General features: G+C 38.2%; 2 protein-coding genes across 3 annotated transcripts in view; both read right to left on the bottom strand.

The window, feature by feature from the left end:
• Window positions 1–27,230, bottom strand: part of LOC144660590 (P-selectin-like) — a 179,468-nt gene that overhangs the window by 102,270 nt on the left and 49,968 nt on the right. The window lies entirely within an intron of this gene.
• Window positions 1,520–27,029, bottom strand: LOC144660584 (tubulin monoglutamylase TTLL4-like). The gene is made up of 22 exons (XM_078521237.1): window positions 24,993–27,029; window positions 23,697–23,996; window positions 22,690–22,800; window positions 21,771–21,844; window positions 20,607–20,696; window positions 20,100–20,204; window positions 19,261–19,343; window positions 17,791–17,919; window positions 16,861–16,986; window positions 16,260–16,358; window positions 15,888–15,935; window positions 14,766–14,852; window positions 14,197–14,310; window positions 13,352–13,421; window positions 12,264–12,296; window positions 11,784–11,855; window positions 11,280–11,357; window positions 10,961–11,030; window positions 10,741–10,811; window positions 10,477–10,556; window positions 5,797–5,860; window positions 1,520–2,611 (listed from the first exon to the last, which is right to left on the bottom strand). The coding sequence occupies exons 1-22, from the start codon at window positions 25,531–25,533 to the stop codon at window positions 2,537–2,539; spliced, it is 2,520 nt and encodes an 839-aa protein (XP_078377363.1). The 5' UTR covers window positions 25,534–27,029; the 3' UTR covers window positions 1,520–2,536.

The raw sequence follows: 27,230 nt of genomic DNA on the forward strand, positions 1-27,230 counted from the left end.
AAGGCATCAATGAACAGCTACTGAAAGTTTTAGCATCATAGAGTATTAACCGCCCTAATCAAAATAACGAAGAAACCTCAATGAGGTGGCGTCCTGGAAGCCATCTATGAACTACCTTTCAAAATCACAATAGAAAATAAACTAAGAAGCTTTCAGTACAAATTAATCCATAACATTCTCCCCACAAACCAAAGACTATATAAAATGAAGATAAAAGCCTCACCAGTATGTGAGTTGTGTAATTATGTAAATGAAACACTAGAACACATGTTTTGCGAGTGTCCTAATGTGAAACAGTTTTGGATTATGGCAATCGAATGGTGGAACGTAAAACGCTTTGAAAATATAAATCCAAAACCTATTGAAATTCTTTATGGCTATAAACCAGGATCTTCTAGTTTTTATGCGCTAAACCACTTCTTTTTAATAGGCAAATATCACATTTACCTTTCAAAAATCAAGTCTGAAAATCCAATGTTTGAGGTCTTTATTTGTTTGCTTAAAAGTAAAATTCAATCAGAAAGAGAGATTGCTATCAGAAATGGTAATTATAATAAACATAGGAACAAGTGGACCACCCTTTGTAGCAGTGAAAACACATAATCTCTTTTGTTGTTATCCAAAGCCAGCTGCTAGCTATATTTTGTGTGTGTGTAGTTGTATACCTTTCTTTTGCGCTTCTAGTGTACTTTTTTTTTTCTTCTTCTTCCGTCGTACTACAAGTATTGTAAAAAAAAAAAAAATCCAGTTTTTGTGTATTAGTGTTGTCTTTATTAGTGTTTAAGTATTGTAAGTATTGTGCTAGCTGTTATTGTAAGTGTACTTATTATTGTAAGTAAGGCGTCAATTATCTAAATAAAAAAAAAAAAAAAAAAAAAAAAAAAATGAGGTGGAGTCCACCCTCCTCTATCCCCCTTCCAACGAGGATTAGAGCTGATTGGTCATTTTTGCCGTGATGTTATTGTAAGACGCATGTTATTTTGTCAACATTAATTGGTCAGTTTCGGTCCGTCAATTTTTAGTAAAATTAAGTCGTTCTGTTTAGGGTCCTGGTTCATCGGGTTTTTTTTTATGTCATGCACAAGTCGGTTTTAATTGCGTTCTCTCATCATGCTCGAGAACACATCCTAATTTTGTTTCGGCCTGTCAGAAGCCGGGAGAAATCGAGTTTATTGTGAAGACTGCAAATTGGCCGCTCCTCGGGTTTTTTCAGGGGCTTTGGGCCTCGTTTTCGTGTTCATCGGCTACGTCATTCCTGTACTCTTTTCTGTCATGATCTCATGAAAAACAACATGGCGACAGATCTTGGAATAGAAACAACGTTTTGTCGTTGAAGAAATGGCTGAAACGTGTAAGGAGGTGGAAAATATCTTGGAAAATATTTCAAAATATTTTCCAGGCATAGCGGGATTGGCTTGAAGACATGGCTGCTGAGGCGGCTGTATTCGCAGGCTAAGGCTGCTAGCTTTCCACAGTCAAAAGTACTTAAAATAACAATTATTGTAATGTTCATCATCTTTTAATAATATATTATGCTTTCAAATACATAAAAAGCATTTTATGCTAAAACGCATCGTTGTCACATCTCAATTCAATTGCTTTTAATCTTTGTTTTATATTAATTCGCTTTTTGTCTGGAAATTGCGTATTGATTTAGTACATAAATACGTCGAAAACCTCTTTTGCAAATGAAAATATAGTAGAAAGATTTGAGTATTATACAAATTCGTTTTTGTTATTGCTTCTTATAATACGCAAGTTTACTTGCATTTATGTACATTAGTTGTTCGGTTGGTTGAAATTACAGAACGCCAGGAATTCTAATAGTATTGCATAAATTCACACTCAAACCTCACACGCATCGACGCTTCATAAAACGTCTCTAAGGTTCGTCAACTTTCCATTTCTCGAATCTCGCGAGAAAAAAAGTAATTTAATAAAATAACATATATACAAATGTTACCTCACGAATACGAATCAAGCCAAATGGCAAAAAAACTATTGGAACTGTGTCACGCTTTTTAGCCGACTTTACACATAAGAAAAAATGTCCATCAAATTGAGTGAAATATAAAATAACCACTGAAGTAACATTTCAATAACACATCAAATACAAAAGAAGGTGCTGATGGACAAATATTTAAGTAGATTAAAACAGATTGCGATGTGTGTTTTTGAAAAATTGATAATTTGAACAATTCTCAAGGTTGTCATTTTTAATTACAACGCCCGAGAGACATGTGTTTGCAATGAAGCGGTTGTTTGCTATTGGGATCTAAAAAAGCAATTCTTCGCTAAACTCAGCCGTGACACAGTTCCATTAAACGTATCTGTCCTCGCTTAAATTAAGTCTATTGAGGTGAATCAAAAGCTCATGGAGCAACCGTTTCTGGTGACACGTCTCTATCGTGCAATGCGCATGCTTGTTCTCGATACACTCATTGTCTTCCTCACTCCCCACAGGCTGTAGATTAAGACGAGGGAGGGAAGGGATGGTAGTCGTTGTCACATTAAGCGGCCCCATGTCCTGCACTAGTCAGATACTCGACTTCATTCGCGTTCTCAACATCTGCTTTGTTCTTTCAGAGGACGTCGCCGAGTTTGAGGACAACTGAAATTAAATCACAAAATATTTCATTCCAGTAAAGGCTACTGAGCACTACTTTTATGTGGTACTGTTTTTTTGCGGCACAGTGAACACTGAAAAGAAATCTGCTGGGAAGCACTTTGCCGTACATGTTGGTGCATGTGTGCGAATAAAATTCAGTCTCTATAATGTGTTACCCTTTAAGGTGATTCCACGGTATTGCATTGCGCATCCTTTCTGCGCATAAGTTTTCGCGTAATTTAGCGCGCGCACGAGCGCGCGCGTACACAGAACACAACGAGATTCCCTTCAGGCTAAGCTCGGTAAGGAAATAAATGTTCATTTTCTCTTAAACGAGCACGGTGACCCCCATTTTTTAATGCATTAATTTAAATGTCATACGATTGTCTACAATATATCGCGATTTTAAAAAAAGTTTAAAATTCTACATTGAGATATTTTAATTTTAATGCCGTAAAAAACACGTTTTTAGGTAGTGCCGTTAACGTGCGCACGAAGCAAAATCTTAAATTTCTTTCCTTATCTTATTTCCTGTACAATAAGAATAGTTTTTAATATAAGATCAAAGTCTATTTTGTTGAACTAGACTAATTCTTTAATGCAAAATGTTTTTTCTGGAAATAATAGCGATCCCCATTTGGATTACTTGGGTTCCTAATATATATCTCGCGGGTCGTATATTTGCTATAATGTCCATCCATTTTACACAAAAACTAGCGCGGTGACCCCCATTTTTTATTTCATTTTTTTAATGCTCATAACATAATTGTAACCTGGACCAAGTTTCAGAAAAATTTTAATACTCCTTCTATTTCAGTGGAATCACCTTAACTGAAAGCTGGCGACCAGCTCTTTCACCATGCCAAACAACAAAAAACGTTTGTTGATGGAACCCTAGCGTGTTACCATTCAAATGAAAGCTGTTGCGCAGTACTTTCGTCTTGTACTGTTTATTATGTTGTACAAGGTGGTTCAAACTTTTAATTTTGTGGATCAAACCCTAGTGTGTGACCATTCAAATGAAAGCCATTGAGCAGTACTTTCATGTGGTACTGTTTATTATGCTGTACAAGGTGGTTCTAACTTGAAAGTCTGAATGAAACCCTAGTGTGTGACCATTCAAATGAAAGCCATTGAGCAGTACTTTCATGTGGTACTGTTTATTATGCTGTACAAGGTGGTTCTAACTTGAAAGTCTGAATGAAACCCTAGTGTGTGACCATTCAAATGAAAGCCATTGAGCAGTATTTTCATGTGGTACTGTTTATTATGCTGTACAAGGTGGTTCTAACTTTTAAGTTTGTTGATGAAACCCTAGTGTGTGACCATTCACATGAAAGCTGTTGCGCAGTTCTTTCATGTGATACTGTTCATTATGCCCAACAAGGTGGCTCTAACCTTTTCACTCTGTAGATTAAACCCTAGTGTGTGACCATTCAAAAGTGAAAGCTGTCAAGAAGTACCTTTATTTGGTGTCGCTTGTTTAATATTTTGATATCGAAAATTGATTTTTACTTTGTTTTTTAAACTTGGGTGCCTTCGGGGAGAAAGAGCTAAAGCGAGCAACGGGTTTTCACAATTGTAACTGACAACGGCTGAATGATGTGAAGAACCTCGCCTATGTTACTTTGAGTTTGTGCTGTCGACTTTGGTGTCGAGGGGGGGGGGGGGGGGGGGCGACTATTAGTGTTAGGGTTAGAGTGTTATTAACCACAGTTCGTACAGTAACAAGCAAACGAAATTTAAGAAATTGTTTGGTACAGAATTTTGAGAGGAGGGAGATAAACGATGTGCTGTTAGTACTAACAATTGATTGCTTTTATCACTTCATGCTCGGTGATCGAAGGTAAAAGAAGTTCGGACTGGAAATAAGAGTTTATCGCAAAAGACTTGTTAGTAGTTATATGATAATGATTAAAACGATTAAGAAAGGTGAATAGAATAGTAAACAACTAAACTAACTAGAAACTGAGGTAACAGAACAAAATAAATCAAACAGGCGTTCTCTCTATTTTCTTACAAATGATTGTGTGTTTGGCATGTGCTTGAGGAAACAAAAAACACTGAGGGTACCAACAATCCTCTTATCAAGCTATTGTTATAATGATAAATTTCAGTCTGAGGCCCCGTTCACACTGACCCGGGTAAATTTGAAAACGGTACACACTTTGGAGAGCGTTTTTGGAAAGCTCCGTTTTCGTTGACCGAAACGCCGTTTCAGTGTGGACGGTTGGCCTATCCGTGTAAAAAAAGATGCGTTTTCAAATTTACCCGGGTCAGTGTGGACGGGGCCTGAATTGAACAGTCCCTCCTCGCACGCTTTTCCCACGCTTGAAAGACGTCCGACATGCAACCCGTGCCAAGTACCGTTAAAATTAACTAACAAATGTTGGCTCTGACTTTCTGGCATGCGACAAGCTTACGACAGGCCTACAACATAACTTAGTACCATTTAAGGCCCGGTAATACGGGCAACATTTTTGTTCAACTTGTCTCGCAACATTTGTTGCATTGCAAGTTGAACGAGTTGTTGCTATTATTACTACCGCGCGCTCAACTTGTCTTGCAACAAATTTCGGTGTTGCAAGTTGAAAAATATTGTTGCAAAAAGTAGGACTCGGTTCTACTTTGTGCAACATGTTGCGAGACAAGTTGAGCGGCGGTAGTTAAACTGGCAACAACTCGTTTAACTTGCAATGCAACAATGTATCGAGGCCAGTTGAACAAAAACGTTGCCCGTATTACCTTGAACAAAAATGTTGCCCGTATTACCGGGCTTTTACACGAGAGCGCGTCTGTCATAAGGATGTGCTAGGTTCATTTATACGACGCGCTTTTTGTAGTCATGGAGTAAGCGTGTCGCATGCGTTAATCGTAAAGGCCCGTTTACACAGGCGATTTTTGTCACGCAACTCAATGCAATTTTTGTCGCGCCGAAGTTGCATGAAGTCTCCTGCGATATCGCGGCTATAAAATCGCATTGAAATCGCCGCGAGTTATAAAACTGCCGCGATATTGCAGGAGTTTCGAACCTGTTCGAAACTTGATGCACCTTCGGCGCGACAAAATTTGCATTGAGTTGCGTGACAAAAATCGCCTGTGTAAAAGGCCTTCCAAGCAAAATCGTACCGTCTAATTCGCCCCAAAGCAGTGCTCTGAAATTATGCGAGAGTAAAGAAACATCTTACCTTGTATGTGTGCGGTTTGGTTGACTTCTTCTTGATCTTAGGGAGGAGGACTGGTGCCGAGGCACTGCAAAGGATTGTGGTTACAAATGATTAGTATCACTTTCTTCCGATTATTAGGCGAACCCTCTTAACTCCACCATGTTTCTTTTCCCCTTTTCTTTCCAGAGAACTTTAAAGGCTATAAAAGTAGCAAGTATTAAAACGTGTTTAGGTCTTAAACTTGAATGAATCTCAACTATATAGGTTTTAAAACATCCCAAGAGCACATGCGACGCAGATATTTAGGGCGCTTTCCACTAATTAGAACTGGCCGGCCGGTCCGGTGGTTTTGAATGTGAAATGGGCATTTTCCACGAGATTTCCCCACAAATCCACCACAACAGGGTATAATATTTATGCATTGACTGATTTGACAGGACAAATCTGACTAATAACGGAATTCTGTTCTCGAATAATCGGCCTGGCCGGCCAGTTCTGACAAATGGAAAGCGCCCTTTGATACAACTGTACACTAATGCCACAAGGAAAAAAGGATAAGTTGTGACATTCGAAATCTCACTGGTACAGAGAAGCGGAAGAAATTGTTTTAATAATAGTATATGACACGCGCAAGAGCTTCTATATGCATCCACAAGCACGCGGCTTCTTGAAGCGCATTACGGGACGCTCTCGCAAGTAACATGCAACAATGTTAGCCTGCGTAGCAGGTGCCTGTGACGTTCTTGGACGCGCATTTGGGAAACGCGAAAGGTGCGAGAAAGCCACGCGAGGAGAAGAGGAGAAGAGTGGCACGTGGCCTTCTCGCACCTTTCGCGTTTCCCAAATGCGCGCGCAAAAATTACACAAGCGCTTTTTACGCAGGCTACAAAAATGTCTTTGCAGTAAGATGCTCGGACGCAATTAATCGCACGAACATCTTTACGATAATGTGTTTAAAGGGAAAAAAGTTGAACACAGACCAGCAACAAGGCGCAAAACGCAATATGCCGAGTACGTTTTAGCGTAAGGCAGACAAAGCAAGAACTCCTTGCGCCACTTCTTGTGTGCGTTTAATGTTTGGAATGTAGTATATTACCATGATTGAGTAGATTTTTCAAGATGTGCTGTGTTTTTACGCCTCCGAGAAGGAGCTGACTTAGACCTGGGTGATGCCCGAGGTTTTCTGTATAATGAAGAGAAGAGGAGAGAGACAACTGAAGAGAGAAGCTTAAAAAACAAGTCCAGAGAATCCAGAATACGTGTTTGAAATGACCATGTAAAAGAGTGACTGTTCCACCAAGACGTCCTGTAAGAACTTGTAGTATAGAAAGCCTTTTTATAAGTTCGAGGCATCTAGCCTAAAGCGACAGTTAGGTACGAAACTAGAAAAGTTAAAAGTAGGAAAGTCAAGTCAATGGGCCATTTCCAAGTTGCCTTTTGCCTCCGTTTCAGAACAAGCCCTCGAGAAAAGCTTTCATTAGAAAACGAGTTTGATTTGCATGAAAACGGACGTGCAGGTAAAGGCCAAGTAAAACGAGCACATTCTCTTTCAACTTATCTCGCAACATTGTTACATTGCAAGTTGTGAAGTGTTGTTGAACGCATTTCCTCCCGTATTACAAGTTGCTACAACATGTTGCAAAAAGTTAAAATCCTGTTGCGTGGAGTGGAACGCACTCCCTGCAGCGATTGTTGAGTCTGACTCTCTTGCGTGTTTCCAGTCTGGACTGCGCTATTACCTAGGTAGCGATTAGAAAGTACGTGCGGCGTGTTTGCTCATTTATTTTTATTTATTTAGTTGTTTACCCATAGTTATCAATTTGGCTTTCCTATTTTAGAATTTTTCCTTTATTTTATATGTATATGTTGTATTTTACCTATTTTTAATCACTGTAATAATGTTAAGACGTTGGTGTGATAGAGCGGTTTTCACTTGAGTGTCGAAAGTAAATTGCGTTTGCTTTGGTTTTGAATTACTACGCTCAGTGATTGGCTTTAAACTCTCGCGCCACTTTCTCAGCCAATCAGAACTAAAACCAAAACCAATCGTGACTCGCTCGCGCACGTTTTCCCGCGCTTCGTGCCGGTTACATGTATTTGCTTCGAGTTTTGATTGGTTCACTGGATTGTCCGTGTCTTTTGTGATTGGCCGAAGTAATTACTTTGGTTTTGGTTTTACGACACTCAATTGAAAACTTCTCTATCCGAATGGACTTTTACCGACTTAATAAAATGTAGATGTAGATGTATTACGGGAGGTAGTACGCACAAACACTTTACAACTTGCAATGCAACAATGTTGCGAGAATTGTTTCGAGACAAGTTAAAAGAAAATGTTGCCTGGTTTACTGGGCCTTAAAACACATTCTGATATGAATGGTTTCGCTGGAAGATTCGGTATGACATTGAGGCAAAGAACAACTCGAAAATGGTGTGTTCCAGGACTTCCAGCGCTATCTCCAGTTTCCGTGGAATGAAGTGACATGTTGCCCTAAGAATTGTGTGATTTCTATTAATACTCTTTTTGGTGGAGTTGGGCACTGTTAGAGTAGTGTCATTTCTAAGAACAACAATCCCCACCAAGTTGGAACTCTTAAGTTCGGGATCTGAACCCAGATAACAAAGAAAAAAGTAAAATTGTCGTCGACAAAGAAGAATATTAAAGAAGCCATGCAAAATGATTGAGCAGGAGAGAAAAAGATCTGGGAAGTAGGCCACATTGGCCATGAAACTGAAATACCTCTTGACCTTTGAATTAGCAAAAGCAGATTTGCTTCTTGAAGAATTTTTCAAGACAGAAGCTGAAGTGTCCCTGAAAAGCAGAAAGATAAGAAGAAGACGTAGAAACAAACATAGTTGTAAAGGATAATAGACCGGACAAATATAGTACTTTGCTAGACAATTCGTTCATGAGGATCGACAAAGCAACAGCACTCGTACCATACGAAAAAACATTTGAACAGCAGTGTTTAAAACGAAAGGTAATCAAGCTTGTTCAGATAGCACTCTAAGATTATTTGCTAATCATTTCCTTGGCAAAGAATGCCCGTGAATTGAAGTTTGAAGACCGTTAAGATTTCTAAACGCAATTAAATTATCTTGAACTGCTGACAACACGCCTACAGTTTTAGTCTTCAAGCGAGCCCATCCCTGATGTTGTTTCGCGCTTGTGATTTAAAAATTCCAGAAAAAAAAAAACAGGCAGTCTCCAGGACTGTATCTTATGGTTTTGTCACACTAAACTACCTATAACGTCAGCAGGGACTCGGCGAGAGAGTACTAGAGGAAAACAAACACACAGCTTGCGACAGAACAGAATACCTCTTTAAAGTACTACCATCGGTTTTGTTTCTCAGCTTAGAAGAAGGAGCAGAAGATAGTCTACAAGATAAGAAGACAAGGCAAGGTTGCAGAGGCCCATGTGTAAAAACGCAAAGCAATTGCCAATGCTTCACACATTCGGTTGTTTGGCCTTTTCACGTTTGGTTCTAGGTGCGTTTGTGCACTAATATAAAAAACGTTACCAGATAACAAGAATCTGTGCAAAGTAAATATGCCAAGAAGTGAAGTTCAAAAGTGTTCAAGTATTTGTGTATTGAAAAAGAAGACCAAAATAATTTATTAAGCCAGATACGGCTGTAGCAAGAGAAATAAAGCCATTTGGTTCCAGGCAAAGACACAACGTAATGTTGAGAAAGAAATAAAGCATCTCTTCACAGGAGATATCTAAAGAATATTAGGCTAAGTGCAATTGCAATGCGAACTAACAAAAATTATATCGCAGGTTTATCGTCACTACACAAAGCGACGGCAATTACATTTAAAGAGAGGACGAGAAGTCGATCACTAAAAAGGCACAGCCAAAGAAGATATAGGACAATATACGTGCAGTAAGACAGCATCAAAGAGCATGCAGTGATGTTCAGAAGGTGTACCTAAACCAAGTTGAAGAAGAGTTAGAGTTGTTCCGTTGGTTCTTTCGCGTGACTGGCGCTGAGAGCAGCCTGAGAAAAAGAAGGAAAAACTCAAGAACGACAAGAACAAAAATAAAAAGTTTAGCAAGATTTGGAATTCAAAGCGTGGGTTCGCGTCTTTGCAAGTGTCAATATAAATTTAGGCAAGGTTTCGTGTTCAGAGCGTCGGTGCGTGTCTTCACAAGTATAAACAACAAGTAAAGCGACAGTTCATGTTCAAAGCGTCGGTTCGTATCTTCATAAGTATGAATTAAAAGATTAATAAGGTCTCATACTCGAAGCGTTGGTTCGCGTCTTCATAAGTATGAATAATAAGTAATGCAAGGTTAATTTCACGTTCATAGCGTTGGTTAGTTTCCGGCGGGGAAACTTGATCGGACGAGTACAAATTTGACGCTAGCTACTACCCCAGTGCAGCTAAATTGTCTTACCGACAGTGTTCCGATTAGTCACGAGCTTTTACAGTTAGCTTCGGCCAAAGTCCCCATGGGCAACCAAGAACAAAAGGACTATTGTCTAGCGCTTAATGGGAAAAGTTGAAACACAACAATAGACCATTTCTTGATAAGTAAGAATACCAAATTGGAATGTGAATCAGCGATTCAGGACAAGCTATATACTAAAGTAGGTTAGTTCGCCGTATTTGCTGCAAGTAAGAAAGGATTTTTCTCGTACGAAAGGTTACAGGATACTTCTTTTCATTGGATTCAGTCTCGTTGATACAGACCTTGACTTGATGAGTCCATGGTCCAGACCAAGAACTGGAGCTGACGAGGATCTGTATGTCACACCCTGAGGACACGTCCACTACGAAAAAAAGTCAATCAATCAATCAATCAATCAATCAATCAATCAATCAATCAATCAATAAGGTAACTAGTTGTTATCAAAACATGTATTTCAGTGTATATGCATCTCTATAAAGGACTTAAATTGTGATGATTGTTTTCAACAAATAAAAAAAAAAACAGTCTGTGTTTTTTAAACCCACCTGATTTGCAGGATCTGATGTGTGCCCAATGTGAAGTTTCTTTTCAGCATAACCTTGGAGAACAGCTACACCTGTAAGCACAAAAAGAGTTAATAGCGACTCGAAGTTACTTAAAAAATGTAATTAACGAGAGAATAAATTATTATTGTTACTGTTACAAAGTTGTTAATTGTTGTAATATTGTTGTTTACTTTATTTAGACTGGTTAGTTTCTATTTACCTAATGCTGTGCTTCGCCCCTCCCTCATGTACTTTCTTGTCCATTCGTCCAGCAAAATATTGTAGTATCGCTGAAAAAAAAAAAACATCAAATACACAATGAGTAAAAACACAAGAAAGGACTGAAATTATGATTTGGAAATTAAAATATTTAAATAAAGACTTGAATTTTTTCTATACAAGAAACAGCTTAATTCTGCTAAAATTTGATCCTTTAAATTCCCAAAGTTCCTCTTCTAATACTTGTCTAAAAAGACAACCATTTTAATTGGTAAATTTAACAGTTATCGTGTTAATTGATATGTGTAGCTAACAATTACCTGTGATTCAAAGAATCGTAAATACTTGTTGGATGACATTGACGGAAAAACTCTTTGGAAACATCCTCTTCGGCTGTTCTGTAGGACAAAAAATGGTAATGTATTTAACAGTCAAGCTTTTTTTTTTCTCGTAAGCAAACCGTTATGCCAAACTTCTCTCTGTCTTTATTTATCACTAGTCTTGAGTATTTGCTACTGTCGTTGTCATCGCCATCATTGTTACATCATCATCGTTATCAAAAATGTTGGCCTTGCACAATGAAGACTAGCAGTATTGCAGTAGAAACGTCGCGATCAACAATTCAAAGCAATTCCATTAGGAGATATACAAATAAACGTTTATCTTTCCTATCTTACACCACGATGAACAATAAACACATCTTTCGTGTCAATTTTGTCAAACATAACAAAACAAAAAATAGTTCAGAACAAGAGTTTTCTTGGCGGGCCATGCAAAATTTAAAACAACAACAACAAAATTACTATGCCTCATGTAACACAAACCTCATCTTCCGTCTCCATCAACATCCTTATGTCGTCTGGTGTCAAAATGTCCAGGATCGACTGCTTGGTGCGCTGAAAAAACATCGCATAAAATAATTATTTATGTAATATTATCCACTGGCTGGCGACTTTTTATCATAGCTTTGCATTTTTAAGTATTGAATGAAAAGAAAGGTCAAGCAACTCACAAAATATGTATAGGTAACTTAAGAACTGATGTACTTAGAAGAACGTAAAAGGGCACCATGAACTCTGGTGAATGAGAAATTTACTTTGTATCTACCATTTCATTTCTGGTGAGCTCAAGTGGACGGAGACTGACCAAACAGCTATTTAAAGCTAATAAAATGATGAACATGAAAGAAACTGAGAGCTACACTCCTCAAAGCGATGAAACATACAAGGAATTGCCAAGCGCTGACGGACAATACTTTATGTATATCATTTACGTGCATTGTTAACTCAATGTAATGTCCATACCTCATCCAAATGGCGCTGAACATAAAATGCATGCTGCAACAAAACAGAATCGATCAGTGAGATTACTTGCTGAATGACTAAACATGTTAAAATAATTACTGAAGCTGTGACAGAAAGCTTTTTAGTCTAATATTTTCTAGAGTTGCCAAGAATAGGAATCGCTAATGCCTCTTTTCTTTCAATTTTACTTACTTGCTATTTTGTATGTTTTAAGTCCTGACTCTTCATAGTGTCGTATCATTGTCACGCATGGCCGGTCCCGCTCTAAGAACCCCACCCTCGTACTTAAACCTGCTTACTGTAAAACCGCAACTTTTCAAGCTTCTTTTTTCAATAGAATTGTAAAACCTTGGAACACTATTTGTAACCTCGCCCCTCACGACAAATTTTCTAGCCCAAGTTTATTCAAATATTTTCTGCGCGCCACTTATTTTACTCTACTGGACACTACCTATGATATTGACATGCCCTGCACCTGGTTCCTCTTCCGTAACTGCCCTTGCCACCGCTCTTAATTTTTGTAATTAATATTATCTGCATCTTGTTTTATAACTTTAGCTATAAGTAATTAACTAGATTTTATAACTATAATTTTTAACTATAGTAATTAATTAGATTTATTGTATATACATATATATTTATATTTTTTTTAATTTAAGATTTTTATCGCCATTCTGTTTAGTATTTCGGGTTGCGCCCCGCATGGGTTACTATTTTCCCGTTCGCGCAATTCCTTTTTGGTCCTTTTCTGTTTTTTTTTTATTTGTAAAATTTTAAGACCAATAAAGTTGATAGAAAAAGTAATCATAGCCTTGCAATGCATCTGCAGAGGACTATATAGCTTTACATGCAGCTCCCAGCATGCCGGTGTGCAGGCTGTGAGGCTTACGGCATTTTAAGAGATTTTTCTGGTTTGTTTTCCAACAATAGTTTTCCAACATAGAACAACAACGGAGTAATAACAACCCCAAAATAAAGAAGGATAATGTCGACTGACAAAGATTAAGACGGATTACAAACGACAAACTTGAAATACTTTGCCAATTTTCTCAAGATCCGTTGTCCATGATGTAGCTACTTTAATTTACCTTTGATCTCTCATCTGAAGACAAGCCTGGTACTCCCTTGTCTTGAACAAACTGGTTCATGTTGCTTGTGCTGTGATGAAAAAAGAATGCTTGGTTATAGAGCAGTTTTCAATTGAGTGTCGTAAAACCAAAACCAAAGTAATTACTTTGGCCAATCACAAAGGACACAGACAATCCAGTAAACCAATCAAAACTCGAAGTAAATACATGTAGCTGGCACAAAGCGCGGGAAAACGTGCGCGAGCGAATCACGATTGGTTTTGGTTTTACTCCTGATTGGCCGAGAAAGTGGCGCGAAATTTTTAAACCAATCACTAAGCGTAGTGAATGCAAAATCAAAGCAAACGCAATTAACTTTCGACACTCAAGTGAAAACCGCTCTAATCCTTTCATGTATTACAAGTGAATTTCATGTAAATTAATTTATTTGTATACACTTTCTTTCTGGGGGAGGGGGGTGGGGGGCTTTCAAATGAAACCAATAAGAATGCTCATCAAAATGTTTTAAATTGAACTTGCAAGGAAGACCAATCTGGGTGTGGCTCAAGCTCAAGCTTTTCCCCCCTAAATGATACAAAAAATAAAAATGCTTAAAATATTTATTTATTTATATTATTTATATTTCTACATGTAGCTACATGTGCAACCCTTAACAAGACTTTGGCCGCTAAAAATATTGGCACTTTGCCTGAAACACCCTACTTGTAAATGAGACCAAAATCTCAAATTGACACCCCTAAGCAACACAAAGAGCATTGTCTTTTTCAATTGGTAGCTTCCCAACCCAGTAGAGGACATTGAGCCAGTGTGATGACATGTATTTGAGTTTCCTTTTGAAGACTAACCTTGATGTTGAAGTTGTGACCAGATTTTCTGGAATATGGAAACCTGCAAGATTAAACAAGTCCTTGATCATCTGCCCCTTGATGTTACGATCCAGTTGAGAAGTCGAATGAAGACTGTAAGAAAAATGCACATAATCAAATTAGGTACTGCCACTGAGAAACCGTCACAAGACTGACTCCTCTCCGGTTGTCTTCATACAGTGCAGGGGAGTACAGCATAGGGAGAGATGGGTACACACCTCACATGCTTCTCTCCCTTTGCCACGTGCTATATGAAGGCAACTGAGGATGAGTCAGGCCACAAGAAACATTGGTTTTCCACAAAATAATTTTTATTGGTCAACTTTTCCACAGATTGCCACTTCATTGATCTGATGTCTTTGGACTCTGAACTATTGAAATTATTATTTTTTCAGTGGTACTTTAACAACTTTACAGCTTTCAAAAACTACCTATACTTATGATTATCATATAATTCTTAGCTTTTATTTTTTTCAAACTTTCTTATTTCTTTAATCTAAAAAATCTAGTCATATTCTTAGTTTTATTACTCAAGTTTATTGTTTTACCTTGGTGAGATATTCACTTCCAACAGCCAAGGTTTAAGATTCTCATCTAGCATGACATCAAACCCAAACAGCTCATGACAACAGGACCTACAAACGAAAATACACATGTAATGAATGACTTAAGATAATAGAAATAGCTGAAGTACATGTACTCACAAAATTATGTCTTGGAGTGTAGTATACACAGTTATAAGTACCTCTACAAGGCGACAAAGGGAGCGACTTTGTTGAGTAGGAAAGATTGGCACCCTCAAATTATTCTCCAGCCCACACACGCCATTTAAGACGGATTCCGCTGAAAGTTTGAGCAATGAGTGCGAAAATTAAGTACCAAAAATCTACTCATAGCAAGGCAACATTTTGTATACTATTTGAAAGATCTTATCGAAATTCATTTGTCCAAGTAACCCTGTAATTAAATTCTTAATCATTCTCGAGAAAATTAAAGTCAAACCTCGTAAAAGTGTTTAAAATGCGGGCCATTTTGTTTTGAACTGGCGTGAAACGTCCGTTTTAACTGAAATATTGTCAATTTCAAATCCATTTTTCTCTTGCGGGGTCAGCTTGTGTGCTAAATTTTTGGCAGGATTTTATTAGCTGTACTTTAACTGCTATCATGCTAAGAGATCTTTTTGGTAACTTTATTTTTGCCTGTATTGCTCGAATGTTGGGCGGAAACCATCTTAACTTTATTCTTATCCTTTCTATGTGGACACTTTTCTAGCTTTGAATAGAAGGTCTACCCCAACACTTGTGGGAGGCGTGGTGGCCTAATGGTTAGTGCGCTGGACTATGGATTGAGCGGCTCAGGTTAGAGCCTGGCTGGGTTCACCATGTTGTGTTCTTGGGCAAGACACTTTACTCTCATAGTGCCTCCCTTCACCCAGGTGTATAAATGGGTACCGGCAAACTTAATGCTGGGGGTGGGGGTAACCCTGTGATGGACCAGTATACCATCCAGTGGGAGTAGAAATACTCCTAGTCCCTTCATGCTATGAAACCAGGATAAGTTCCGGCCTGACGAGCTACTAGGCTTGCATGCAGACTTAACCCTTTACCTACCCTAACACTGGTGGTAACACTGTATATTATCACTTCCTTTATGACTTGTTATAGTCTTACCTTTTTCTCACATTCTGTTTCACCATGGTGTTTACTGCTGAATCAGACCTAAAGTAATCACAATCACATGAGATATTAATTTTATTATAGCACAGATAGCAAATTATGAAGTACAGTTGAACCCCGGCAACTCAAACTCTGTAGTGAAATGAAAAACAGTTTGAAATGAGTTAACAGGGTTTTTGAGTTTAAACCGAGTAAAAATGGCTGAAAAGTGGGTCCAAGGGAAATAGAAGTAATAGTTCGAGTTAGCGGGGTTGTTCGAGTTACCGAGTTCAAGTTCTACTGTAGTTTTAATTATTAGAATTATGATTCAAAATGTAAACTTAAATTATTAAATTACAGTATACACATGTACATGTTTTTACTTACGCTATAATGGCTTTTACGACCAAATCCTTGATTGTCTCCCATACATGAGCATGGTTGATGTTAATGCGCTTCATATAACCCCAAAGAGCTTTCAAACTCCTAAAAACAAAAGCACATCAAATAATAATTAAAAACAACGGTCATTATCAACCTTCCAAGTTTATTTTTTTCTTTAGTGGCCATCTAGCCACCAACTGCTCAAGTTTGGTTGCCAGTAAAAAATTTTAGTCATTAAATTAAGCTCACGCTTTTAATCCTTCTTCTCAATTTTAGTTGCCACGTCGGCCACTTTAGTTCCAATTCAATCGCCAGTTCCAAAAATTTTAGTCGCCATTGCAACTAAAATGGTCTTAACATGGAGGGTTGATTATATTATCCAAGATATAAAATGTAATGTTCAGTACAAATCTGCCATTTACCACATGTTCTTCATAGATTACATTGGCTCCCAATCTGGCAAATTACATTTACATTTTTTTTTTAAATCTCTATACACAAATCTTTATATTTCGACTATTGTCAGTGAAGTGACTTAGTACAGATTGATGTACAGCAAGTGTACACAACACATATTTTTATAATTGAGCGCATTTCCATTTACCATTTGTGTCCTTGACAAACAGTTTCATCAGAGTTCGCTTGATATGCTCCTTCATTCTTCTTGTTGATGCTGTAATTTGTCAGATGCATGAACTTGTTGCTTAAACTCTTCATGGAAGATGAGTACCTTGGATAAAGGAAAAAGACATTGATATAAGTGCAAATACAATTACAATATTAAAAATTATTTGTCTTGATTACAAATACGTGTATTAAATTTATATCATTTTCTTGCACATGACCTGAAAAATTTAACTATCAGACTGAGTCAGGTTAAAAGTTCAGTTGTGACAATGTCCTTCATAAAGAAAGGTACCAAATCATTAAAATGTTAAACACTGAAACTTTGGTCAGGAATATTCATTACACAAATATTTTTCTGTCGCTGAATAATATGAAACGTTTTAAACAACATTTTTTGAAACTCTTAAAAAGATGTTTCGGCCAAGAATCTTCGGCCTTCAACAGTTACATTATGCGTGTGCGTGAGTGTCTCACAGAACATGCCTGACATGACGAAAGCGCATGATCGCTGCACAGGACTTTAAGTGTTGCACTAGAAATTTGTACATTGTAAATGTCAGGAATGTCTTAAAACATGTGTAGTTGTTTGTTGTGTTAAGAGTGATGCACTGTACACTGTCTAAGATATGTTTTATTACAATCCCAGTATCACAATTTAAGGCTCTTATTTTGCTTCCTCAAACTGAAGCCTAATTTTCTTGGAATAATTTCTGGTGTGCTTACAGTTATATGTTATTTGGTTTAAAAATTTTCAAACAAGCTTAAATTAAGTTTGATTTTTGATTTTTGATTGTCTCATATTCATAATCATAATCTGAAACAAAGGGAAATAATTAAACTACAACATATAAACTAAAGTCAGGCAAAATAGAAAATAAGTTCAATGCTGTACATGTACACTGCTTACTTGCATGTAGCAAATCTCACAAGTCCATCTTCAAACACATAAATTCTGAGTGGATCATATGAAGTGACGTAAACGTAAATACGAAGGTCAAACTTGCTGCTGTTGATAAGATATGGCTTGGCCAGGTACCTAAAAATCCAAAGCAAAAAAAGGCTTGTAAAAATAATTTTGTCAACTGGTTCATGTACACTATAAAAATCATGTACATGCTACAGTAAGACTACAATGATCCCATAATTAGGATTACATTGATATTTCAATTTGGGAGAGCAGGGGTGGTGCAGTGGTGAAAGCTAGTGCTTGCCTCCCACCAATGTGGTCCAGGTTGGACTTTGGCCAGGTGCCATAATGATACATGACTTTGTGGGTTGAGTTTGTTGTTGGTTCTCATCTTTACTCTGGGGTTTTTTCTCCAGGTTCTCCAGTTTTCCACCCGCCACAAAACCAACACTACAAATTCCAAATGGATCTTGGATGCACGTACACATCTTAATGAGCTCCTGAGCTCTTCTGTATAACATGAGTAAATAAACTGCATTTACAATAAGCCAGGGATCAAAACCTTAATCCAGTCAGCTGATCCTGCACAGAAACCAAATGCAAGAGCAAGGAGTCTTGTGAGTTTGCAGATGATCAACTACTGAGTTATGCTAGACTCGTAAGTCGTAAGTTTACATGATGGTATATGTTGCAGTTAATTTTTGATATCAGTTAATTTTTTATTTTAACTAGTTAGTTTTTTCTAACTAGTTGATTTTTTTAAAGTTCTAGTTAAATAATGTGGTTAGGGTAAGGGTATCATATATTTAAAAAAAATAGTGGTTCACCCAACGTTTCCTACGTGGCAAAGTGGATAAGGGATTGCTCAGCAAATCCAGAGGTTGAGAGTTCAAATCCAGTGCAGGTTGGTAAAAAAAATAAATAAAATAAATGATAGGACTTAGGGGAAGGGGATAAGAGCAGATAGTAGGGAATGGTTAGTAAGGATGGGGGGGGGGGGGGGTATGAGATATCAAGGGAGGGGGGTGTTCTACTTTTTCTACTTATTAACCTAGAATAAAAAAAAACTAGTTAGAAAAAAAAACTAACTAGTTAAAATTAAAAATTAACTGAGATCAAAAATTAGCTGCAACATATATTAATATACCTTTACTTTTTCGCAGTTGGCACTTGTTATACTTACAGTACTTCAACCCTCCAAGTTAAGACCATTTTAGTCGCCATGGCGACTAAAAATTTGGAACTGGAGACTAAATTTGAACCAAGGTCGCCAGCCTGGCGACTTAAATTAATAAGAAAGATTGAAAGCATCAGCTTAATTTGGTGACTAACATTTTTCACTGGCGACCAAACTTAAGTAGTTGGTGGCCAAATGGCCACTAAGGAAAAAAATAAACTTGGAGGGTTGTACTTAGAGATGCTACGGAATCATTCAAAAATTAACAATTGCTGAAAAATGCAGGCCTGTACCTTTGAACAATGACTGGCCTCTTTCTTGGAATTTGATTCCACTTATGAATGACACGGATTCCAATTCCTCTTGCTGAGGCAGGCTGTTAAAGAACACAACACATTCTGATTTTACACTGATGTTAAAATTAAATTACAGCAAGGCGCCCAAAAGTGTGACCACTTTTAATTTATTCACATTCTTTCGTGCAGATTTAATCCAATCAAAAGCCGTGGATAGCTTGCAGTTGACTTCTGATTGGATTAAATCTGCACGAAAGAATGTGAACAAATTAAAAGTGGTCACACTTTTGGGCGCCTTGCTGTAAACATGAGTGGTAAAGATTCTTGTTTGATTTTCAGATTGCTGTTTGAAATTGGGCACAGGTACAATATATGCATGTAAAAGGGAAGCCTCGAGCCATGTGGTCCATACTGTCAAAGCTTATCCCGGCAGGGCTCAAGACTAATTTTTTAACTCACTGGTTAACTGGCCAGTGACATGTCAGATCTTACTAGCCAAAAGTAATCTTTCACTAGTCAGGTATATTGATTTCTATCAAGAACAGTTGACTTTTCCGAGTTTTTCACTAGTCAAATGGCTAGTAGGAATGCTAAACCTGGTAGCCAAAACCTAAATTTTAGTAGCCTTTGGCTACTGTTAGTCTCGAGCCCTGTCCCGGTTTCAGTAGCATTATGATTAAGCGGCTAGGAATATTTCTACTCCCCTGTGAATGGTATGCTAGTCCATCGCAGAGTACACCTGGGTGGACAGGGGCACTAAAAGAGTAAAGTGCCTCCCATGGTACAATTATATTGTATGCTAAAAATATTAACTGAAAGAATCAAAACATAATTACCGGCTTGAGAATCCACTTTTGTCGACAGCTGCTATCATCCCAGGCTCTTTTAAGAAGTTTGAAGTCATAAGGAAGGATGTATGTTTGTGGAACGAAGCCATATTCCTACAAATTTAACAAAGACAGATCAGTCAGACATAAGCCACAGAAACAAACATGTGACTCAGGGTTTTCAAAACAAGCCGGCAACCACCACAGTTCCACCATGCAGCTACTTGATTATATGTCGCCAGCTACTCTTGTTATAGCAATCAGCTTGGGGCAAATACATTGCGACAATCAGCTTGCGACAAACAGCATTGTCAAAGCCGCCCACTTTTCCAGTTGCTGATGACTGCTTCAAAACATTTTGAAACGACTGCACAGTTTACATGTATACTAACCCTAAGGATAAGAGCTGCATTAATTTTAAAAAAATAAAACATGTTTTTTCACTCTGAAAATTACAGTAAACTAACTGATCAGATTTCCGTTTGTATTCAAAGGAACGTTCTAAGCTACATGTACCTTCTTGCCGTGGTGTACCATCATTCTGGACAGATTTCTCCACAGACGATCCTTTCTTCCAATTTGAAATGTACCAGGAAAGTGATTAACCTGTAAAAGAATTATATTGTGCAAATTGTAAACAAAACAGATGGGGATGAACTTGCAGGACATGTAATAGCCAAGTAGCCTACAAAGTTCTGAACAGAGTATATCGAAAAGCTGCATAGCATGAATTGAAGCAACTAAGAGTTTTACAGTAACTACACTCCCCTGTTGGTGGTATGCTAGTCCATCATAGGGGGGGGGGGGGAGAAAGGGGTCATGAACCCGTTTTAAGCAATATTGAAACAAAATTTATGTGTCCCATAATTATTGTTTAAACAATGTATTTAGTCCCATCAAATCACAAATCCCATTTCTCTTCTTGCTACTTTTAAGTATGGAGGTCTATATTTTGCCCTAATCATATGTAAAGTGTTAACATAACCCTTGCTACCCTCCAAGCATTCTGACAGGTTTTCTTGCTGAACAGTTTACCAGTACAACATATCGGTATTCACAGAATTATACTTCTGGGTAAAAAGGTATACTAGTAATACGTGACTCGCAGGGCCTCGCGAAGCTCTGGGTTGGGGAGGGGGGGGATGTTATAAATAAAGAGGGATTATTTGAAGGTGAACATTAATTGAATTGTACATATTCAATTTTCCACAGTAGGCAGGAAGATATACTTGTTTGAAATTGTCACGGGCTCCTCCACAGAAAGCATAATAAAGAGTGCACCCACGAGTGGACGGGGCATAAATTATAGCCTCAGGCCACGTAACCGGTTTTAACTGGTGATTTGTTATTGTTGCCTAGTAACAGGCATGGCCAAGACACCCTCGTTCCCAGGGTCTACTCCGCTTATACTTCTGGGTAAAAAGGTATATAAAAAGATTGATGGATTAAGGTACACTATACAGTACTGCTCAAAAGTAAGTTACCACCTCTCATCTTGTTTCTCATCTCGTGAGAAACAACGAAGCGGAAATGTCGGGAATAAATTATTGCAATCAGACAAGTGTCTCGTCTCTCAAGACGAGACTCTCACAAGAAGAGATGCAAAAGGGTGGTAACTTACTTTTGAGTGGTACTGTACATGTACATTGAAGGTGTAAACATAAAATTTGATCTTCTCACCTTCTGATACTCCCTGACAGTTTTGAAACAGTTTGCTTTCATGTGCTTGCCCCAATAACCTAGCCAGTCATTTCCTGTTACAAATAATAGACAAAAGCATGTAAGTTGTAGTTTAAATTTATCTTTGATTTAAAATTTTTATAACCGGTTCAGTTTTAATTTCCAACAATTGTTTCAGATTATGATAATGAATATGAGACAATAAACAATAAAATCATAGTGCTTTGAAAAATTTTGAACCAGGGATAAATTTGAAACAAACATATATATAGGGCATGTATGATTCATATTTTTTTTTTTTGACAAGTTCTGCAAGGTTCATTCCAGGGTTTGCGATATTTACTATTTCGGTTGTGCCTTTCAATACACAAACTCTAATAATTAAAGTTCAAACCCAACAATGATCATGTTTTTCACTGCAGCTATCAATCATTATGCAATGATCGGAATAAAAGTTTGGCATTTGTCCACAACTTCAAATTGTTTCTCATTTAATATACTGTGCTTTTAAGTCTTGCATCCCGATCACGTGCAAGGTAGTCCAAGGTTTGATCATCCTAGGGAGTTCTACAGTTTTGATATGCGTCACCTGATAGGCTATCGTCAAATAGAAAACTTCAATGGGGGGATAATAATGACAAAATGACAAATGTTCAAGGCTGCAAATAATATTTTTCAGTTGAAAGGACATACAGTGTATGTCCTACTAAGACAAAATCTTGGTCGGACAAAACAAAATTGTGGTCGGACAGATTTGTACTCGTCTTTCCCATAAAATGATTTATGATTAAAAAATTGCCCGAACATCACGTCCAACCACACTTTGGATTTTGTCGGACATGAGCAAATTTTGGTCGGCCAGTGTCCGATGACCGACTGTTATTTGCAGCCCTGAATGTTTCTAACATAAGACACCTACTCTTGGTTGGTTTGAAGCCGACTCTTGCCAGACATTGCTTGATGACATTTGGAGTTATGGAACTCATTTTCCATCTGAGTAGTTTTCGCATTTCAGTAGAAAGTTGACCCACTTCAAAAAATTAATTTTATAGAAATTATTAGTAATTACATATCATTATTAATAATTTTCCATTGAGTGTCATTAAACCAAAACCAAAGTATGTTTACAACCACCCTTGCTATTTACTAAGGACACCCAAGGCAGTGAACTAATTAAATACCGTAGAATTCCGGTAATAAGCCCTGGGCTTATACAACTTCGTAAGGGGTTTTCGGTGGGCTTATAAGCGGAGGGGCTTATATCCGGAGGGCTTATAAGCGGAATGAAAAAAACGTTTCGAAACGAGCCACAGGAGTGTTGATGAAAATACGTTTTTTAGTTAAAAACGCATAATAAAGCAACATTAAGCCCTATTCAGTAGTATGATGGACCTACATATAACTGGGGGCGGCTTATAAGCGGGGGGCTTATAACCGGAATTTTATGGTATCAATGCAAATACTTGTAGCTGGAACAATGTGTAGGAAGAGATGTGCAAGCAGTCATGATTGCTTTTGGTTTAACTGCTGATTGGTTAAGAAAAGAACGTAGCCAAGTTTTTTAAAACAAACCACTCAGCATAAGCGAGCTCTCTAAATAAAACTTTGGGTCCCAGGTGTGACAGAACTTCAGTCCTGTGTTATCTTCCACTGTACTAAGGGTTGTTATTAATACATTAAAAATGCAATTTTTAATTAAAAGATGGAGAAGGGTGTTAGGGGGGGGGGATGAAAGGAGAAAATTGGGTTAAACCCTTGGGAGGGGGAGGGGGCTACTGCAACCACAGTTCTTGATAATCAGGGTGGCTTGGAGGCGACACATTACAGCCTAGCCCTCCATTTTATAAAGATCTACATGTATATTTTTAAAAGCTACAACCCACTGTATTAATAGATCAAAAAAAAAATAATTAATTAAAAAATTACCTTTTTCACCCTCAACAAAAAAATAAATTGTTGGTGGCACATGCGCAAATAAGCTGGATACCAGGGGCGGAAGTTTTTCTTGTTTCTCGTCACCAGTTGGTGCCCAAGCATTGGTCTTTTTAGATGACGCAGAGGAGCTTGGTTTTGATGACCCTACTGTACCAGACCACCTGCTAAGGGTCGTTAATCTCGCACTTGATGCTCTACTTTTAGCGGTAGAAACACGAGATGAAGCTGCTGTGCTGATCATAGACTGTGAGCCATCATCATCATCGTTGTCATCATTTTCAGAAAAGCCTGCTACATTTTGAAAAAAACAAAACAAAGAGCATTGTAAGGCACATGTACTTGACCAGACCCCAGACCCTACATGTTATTCCTGAGACTGGCGTCTTGCTACAGTAGTTATAATTATTATACAAGCTGGAGTGCCAATAAAGGAAAATATTAAATTAGAGTATTAAGGTAAGGTAAAGTCTGCTTCGAGCCTAGTGGCCCATATATACAGGCCGGAGTTGGTTTCCGTAGCATTAAGCGACTAGGAGTATTGCTACTCCCCCTGGATGGGATGCTAGTCCATCGCAGGGTTACCCCCCTACAGTTGATTCGCCGGTACCCATTTGTACACCTGGGTGGAGACTGAGGCACTGTGAGAGTGATGTGTCTTGCCCAAGAACACAACGCAGTGCCCCGGCCAGGCCTCGAACCCAGGCTGTTCGACTCAGAGGGGAGCGCGCTAACCATAAGGCTACCGCGCCTCCCACAAAAAATTGGAGTATTACAGTGTTTATATTACTGAAAATTAACTAAGATAACTTAATATGTGGTACATTTTAACAAGATAACTTGAGATACTTGTTAGACTATGAGCAGTCCCTATTTTTTCACAGAGGCCGTCAAACGTGAAGAGAAAAAATAAATGGTCGCGTGAAAAATGGAGACGAGTTATTTTTTCGCTTCATGCTCGACGGACTCTGTGAAAAATAGGAACTGCTCGTAGTCTAGATATATGTATATGTTATGGTTAAGTTTTTCTTAGTAAAATTTGGTATTTTCTTCAAGTTTTTTTTTCTAACTACTGTATGGTTAAAGGTGATAAAAACATGTACCAGTATTTTGTTGTTGTTGTTGTTGTTTTTTTCTTGGAGGGGGGGGGGATTTAGCCCATGGAGAATTGGGAGGGCCTTGTATTCTGCTTCACTTGTACATGTGTACAAATTGTACCCCTCTGTAACATTTAACAAGTGTATCACCCCTGAGCTAAAAAGGTAAGCTCTGGAATCCATGTTACTGTACCTTCATCTAGCTCATCATATTCATAGAAGTCATTGTCAAAGTTTCCTTCGCCATCATCAGCATCATTGTCTTCCTCCACGTCATCGTTTTCTTCTTCTGCGTCTTCATCTTCCTCAGCAATATCAGAAATACAGCCATCTCCTGGCATGCGCTCCCACGACGGACACCGTGATGATTTCTCTTGATACTCCTCATTTTCCAGAGATTCTCCATCTCCACTTATTCGGCCTTCATCAATTAAACTGTCCTGTTTCCTTACATCGTAAAACTTTCTCACTGTCGATTTCTTTGCGCGAGGTTCAACTGGAGGTGTGGGTTTAACATTTTTACCTGCAGCTCCTGTGCTGCTCTGTAGCCCAACTGGCTTGTGGTTTGGTGGGGGGTGTGGTATGAACTTGAATGATTTTTGTGGCGCTATGGAATGACTTTTCAGAACAGGCGGAGGGGCCTTTGCTCTTGATAGCCCACTCAACTGATTAGTTATTTGCACCCCGCTGAGCCTGGAGGACAAAGCTTTCTCTAGCTGTGCCCTTGAATTCATGGTCCTTTCTTCCTAAGATGCTCAACGATCTCAGTAAAACGTGAAGATCCCTGAATGATAAGATGCCGCTATGTTGCTATGCGAGCCATCGCCACCAAATTAGTAAGGATGCGTTATGTAAATAACTCAATCGGCTCAAAATTTCAGCGTTTTGTACGCATTTAAAAAACCTCAGCAATAAATTTTGAGCCAGTAATTATAAGTCAGAGTTAAGATTATATCAAAACAACGATTCAACAATGTACAAGTATTCAATTCTCGCCTTACTCAAACGATTCCTGCTTGCAATTGTCACTTCTCATCCATTGTTTGACTTGATGCAAAAGTTATACTTTAAGTGAAGAGGATGATAAATACGTCGTTGTGTTGCAGATGATCCACCTCAAATGAACGAGAAAATGACAATGTCTTCACAAAGGAGAAGTTCAAGCTGGTACCAGATTAAAACCGTTGGCAAAGAAGATGAAAATTCAGCTTTCTCATCGCGCGAGCTCGAGAAGTCGATCGACTAAAGCGTTGACCTTTTCCCTCGTTTGTAGCTCGATGTTCTTGAAAAATGGTCTTTCTTTTTTCCTGATTCGCGAAATGTTAACTTTTAATGTCAGGGTGATCCAGTAGGAATTTACGAATTCAAATCCGACGTTCCAGCACTGTGTTGAAATCCACCAACAATGAGAGATCAACGGAGTTGTAAATTTCACTCACTCCACGACAGGCGACAAATAATTTGACGTGGTAATTCTTTCTTCAATTAATCCACTGATTAGCTCATAAAACAAGCAAAGGGTCCAGAGAACTGTCCTTCGGTCGCTGGTCAAAACAAAGGTATTTTAAAACCCGTTAAAATCCCCCGGCTGTTTATGTTGTTAGTTCAGCTGCAGTGACTCTAAACGAACGCCACGACCAAGATCGCTTTGATCAACGGTTCCCTGTGACTTCTAGCTGCTTCTAGTGATCGTTGATGAAGCGCCAAGTCCAAAATCGCAACGTTGTTTCTATCAAAAGGCCTTTCGCTTTCTAACTGTGTTGTTTTCTTTCGTTAAAGCGAAAGAAATGGAGCCAAACACCCAGCGTAAAACCCCGGTAGCCGTATCACAACTGACCATACACATTCACCATTCCTCTGCCGGCAAACTAACTTTGTCGACTACCGTGGCAACGAAACGACCAATGAGAGCGTTTCTTTTTTAGTTCGCCGCACAAAAGGCGCGAGAGCTTCTATTGTTCTGGCATGGTTTCAGGTCTATTGTTTCACCACTTTTCTCCTATTTATTATTTCATTGAATCGTGTTGTAGTCGTATTTAAAAGGTAGATTAGCAAACATATAACGATAAACTGCGTCTCTGGCTTATTTTAACGCAAATTAGGGCTTCGTTTCGTCAACAATATGCACATTCATTAAATGATTTTCTCTTCAAACAGCGTCGAATTTAAACCCATAGTAATAATATTTTATTAATAAGTGAAAAGGAAACAACAAAATAATAATATTTTATAAAACAAAACTATTTCACTTAGTGCTACCTGTCGTGTTGTGTAAAATGCACAATCAACATTTGCTACCACAGGAAGCCCAACAATGAACAACTTAGGCGTATAGGCGTCGGCTCGAGTTGGCTTGCTGTGGTTAATTTGTGTGGCCTCGGTTAGCTTGTTTTCGTTTATCCATGGAAGGCAGGAACCCATCGATATTGTT

Source organism: Oculina patagonica, chromosome 7 (genome assembly GCF_052425735.1).
Source record: "Oculina patagonica isolate OP01 chromosome 7, crgOcupat, whole genome shotgun sequence".
In the NCBI taxonomy this organism is placed as follows: Eukaryota; Metazoa; Cnidaria; class Anthozoa; order Scleractinia; family Oculinidae; genus Oculina; species Oculina patagonica.

Excerpts from the sequence above, each read along its gene's own strand:
- LOC144660584 (XM_078521237.1), bottom strand. The coding sequence starts at position 25,533 with ATGAATTCAAGGGCACAGCTAGAGAAAGCTTTGTCCTCCAGGCTCAGC. Across the intron at positions 19,344-20,099 it reads AAAAGTGGATTCTCAAGCCG|CCTGCCTCAGCAAGAGGAAT; the intron begins GTAATTATGTTT and ends GTTCTTTAACAG. Across the intron at positions 10,557-10,740 it reads CATCAGATCCTGCAAATCAG|TGGACGTGTCCTCAGGGTGT; the intron begins GTGGGTTTAAAA and ends TTTTTTTCGTAG.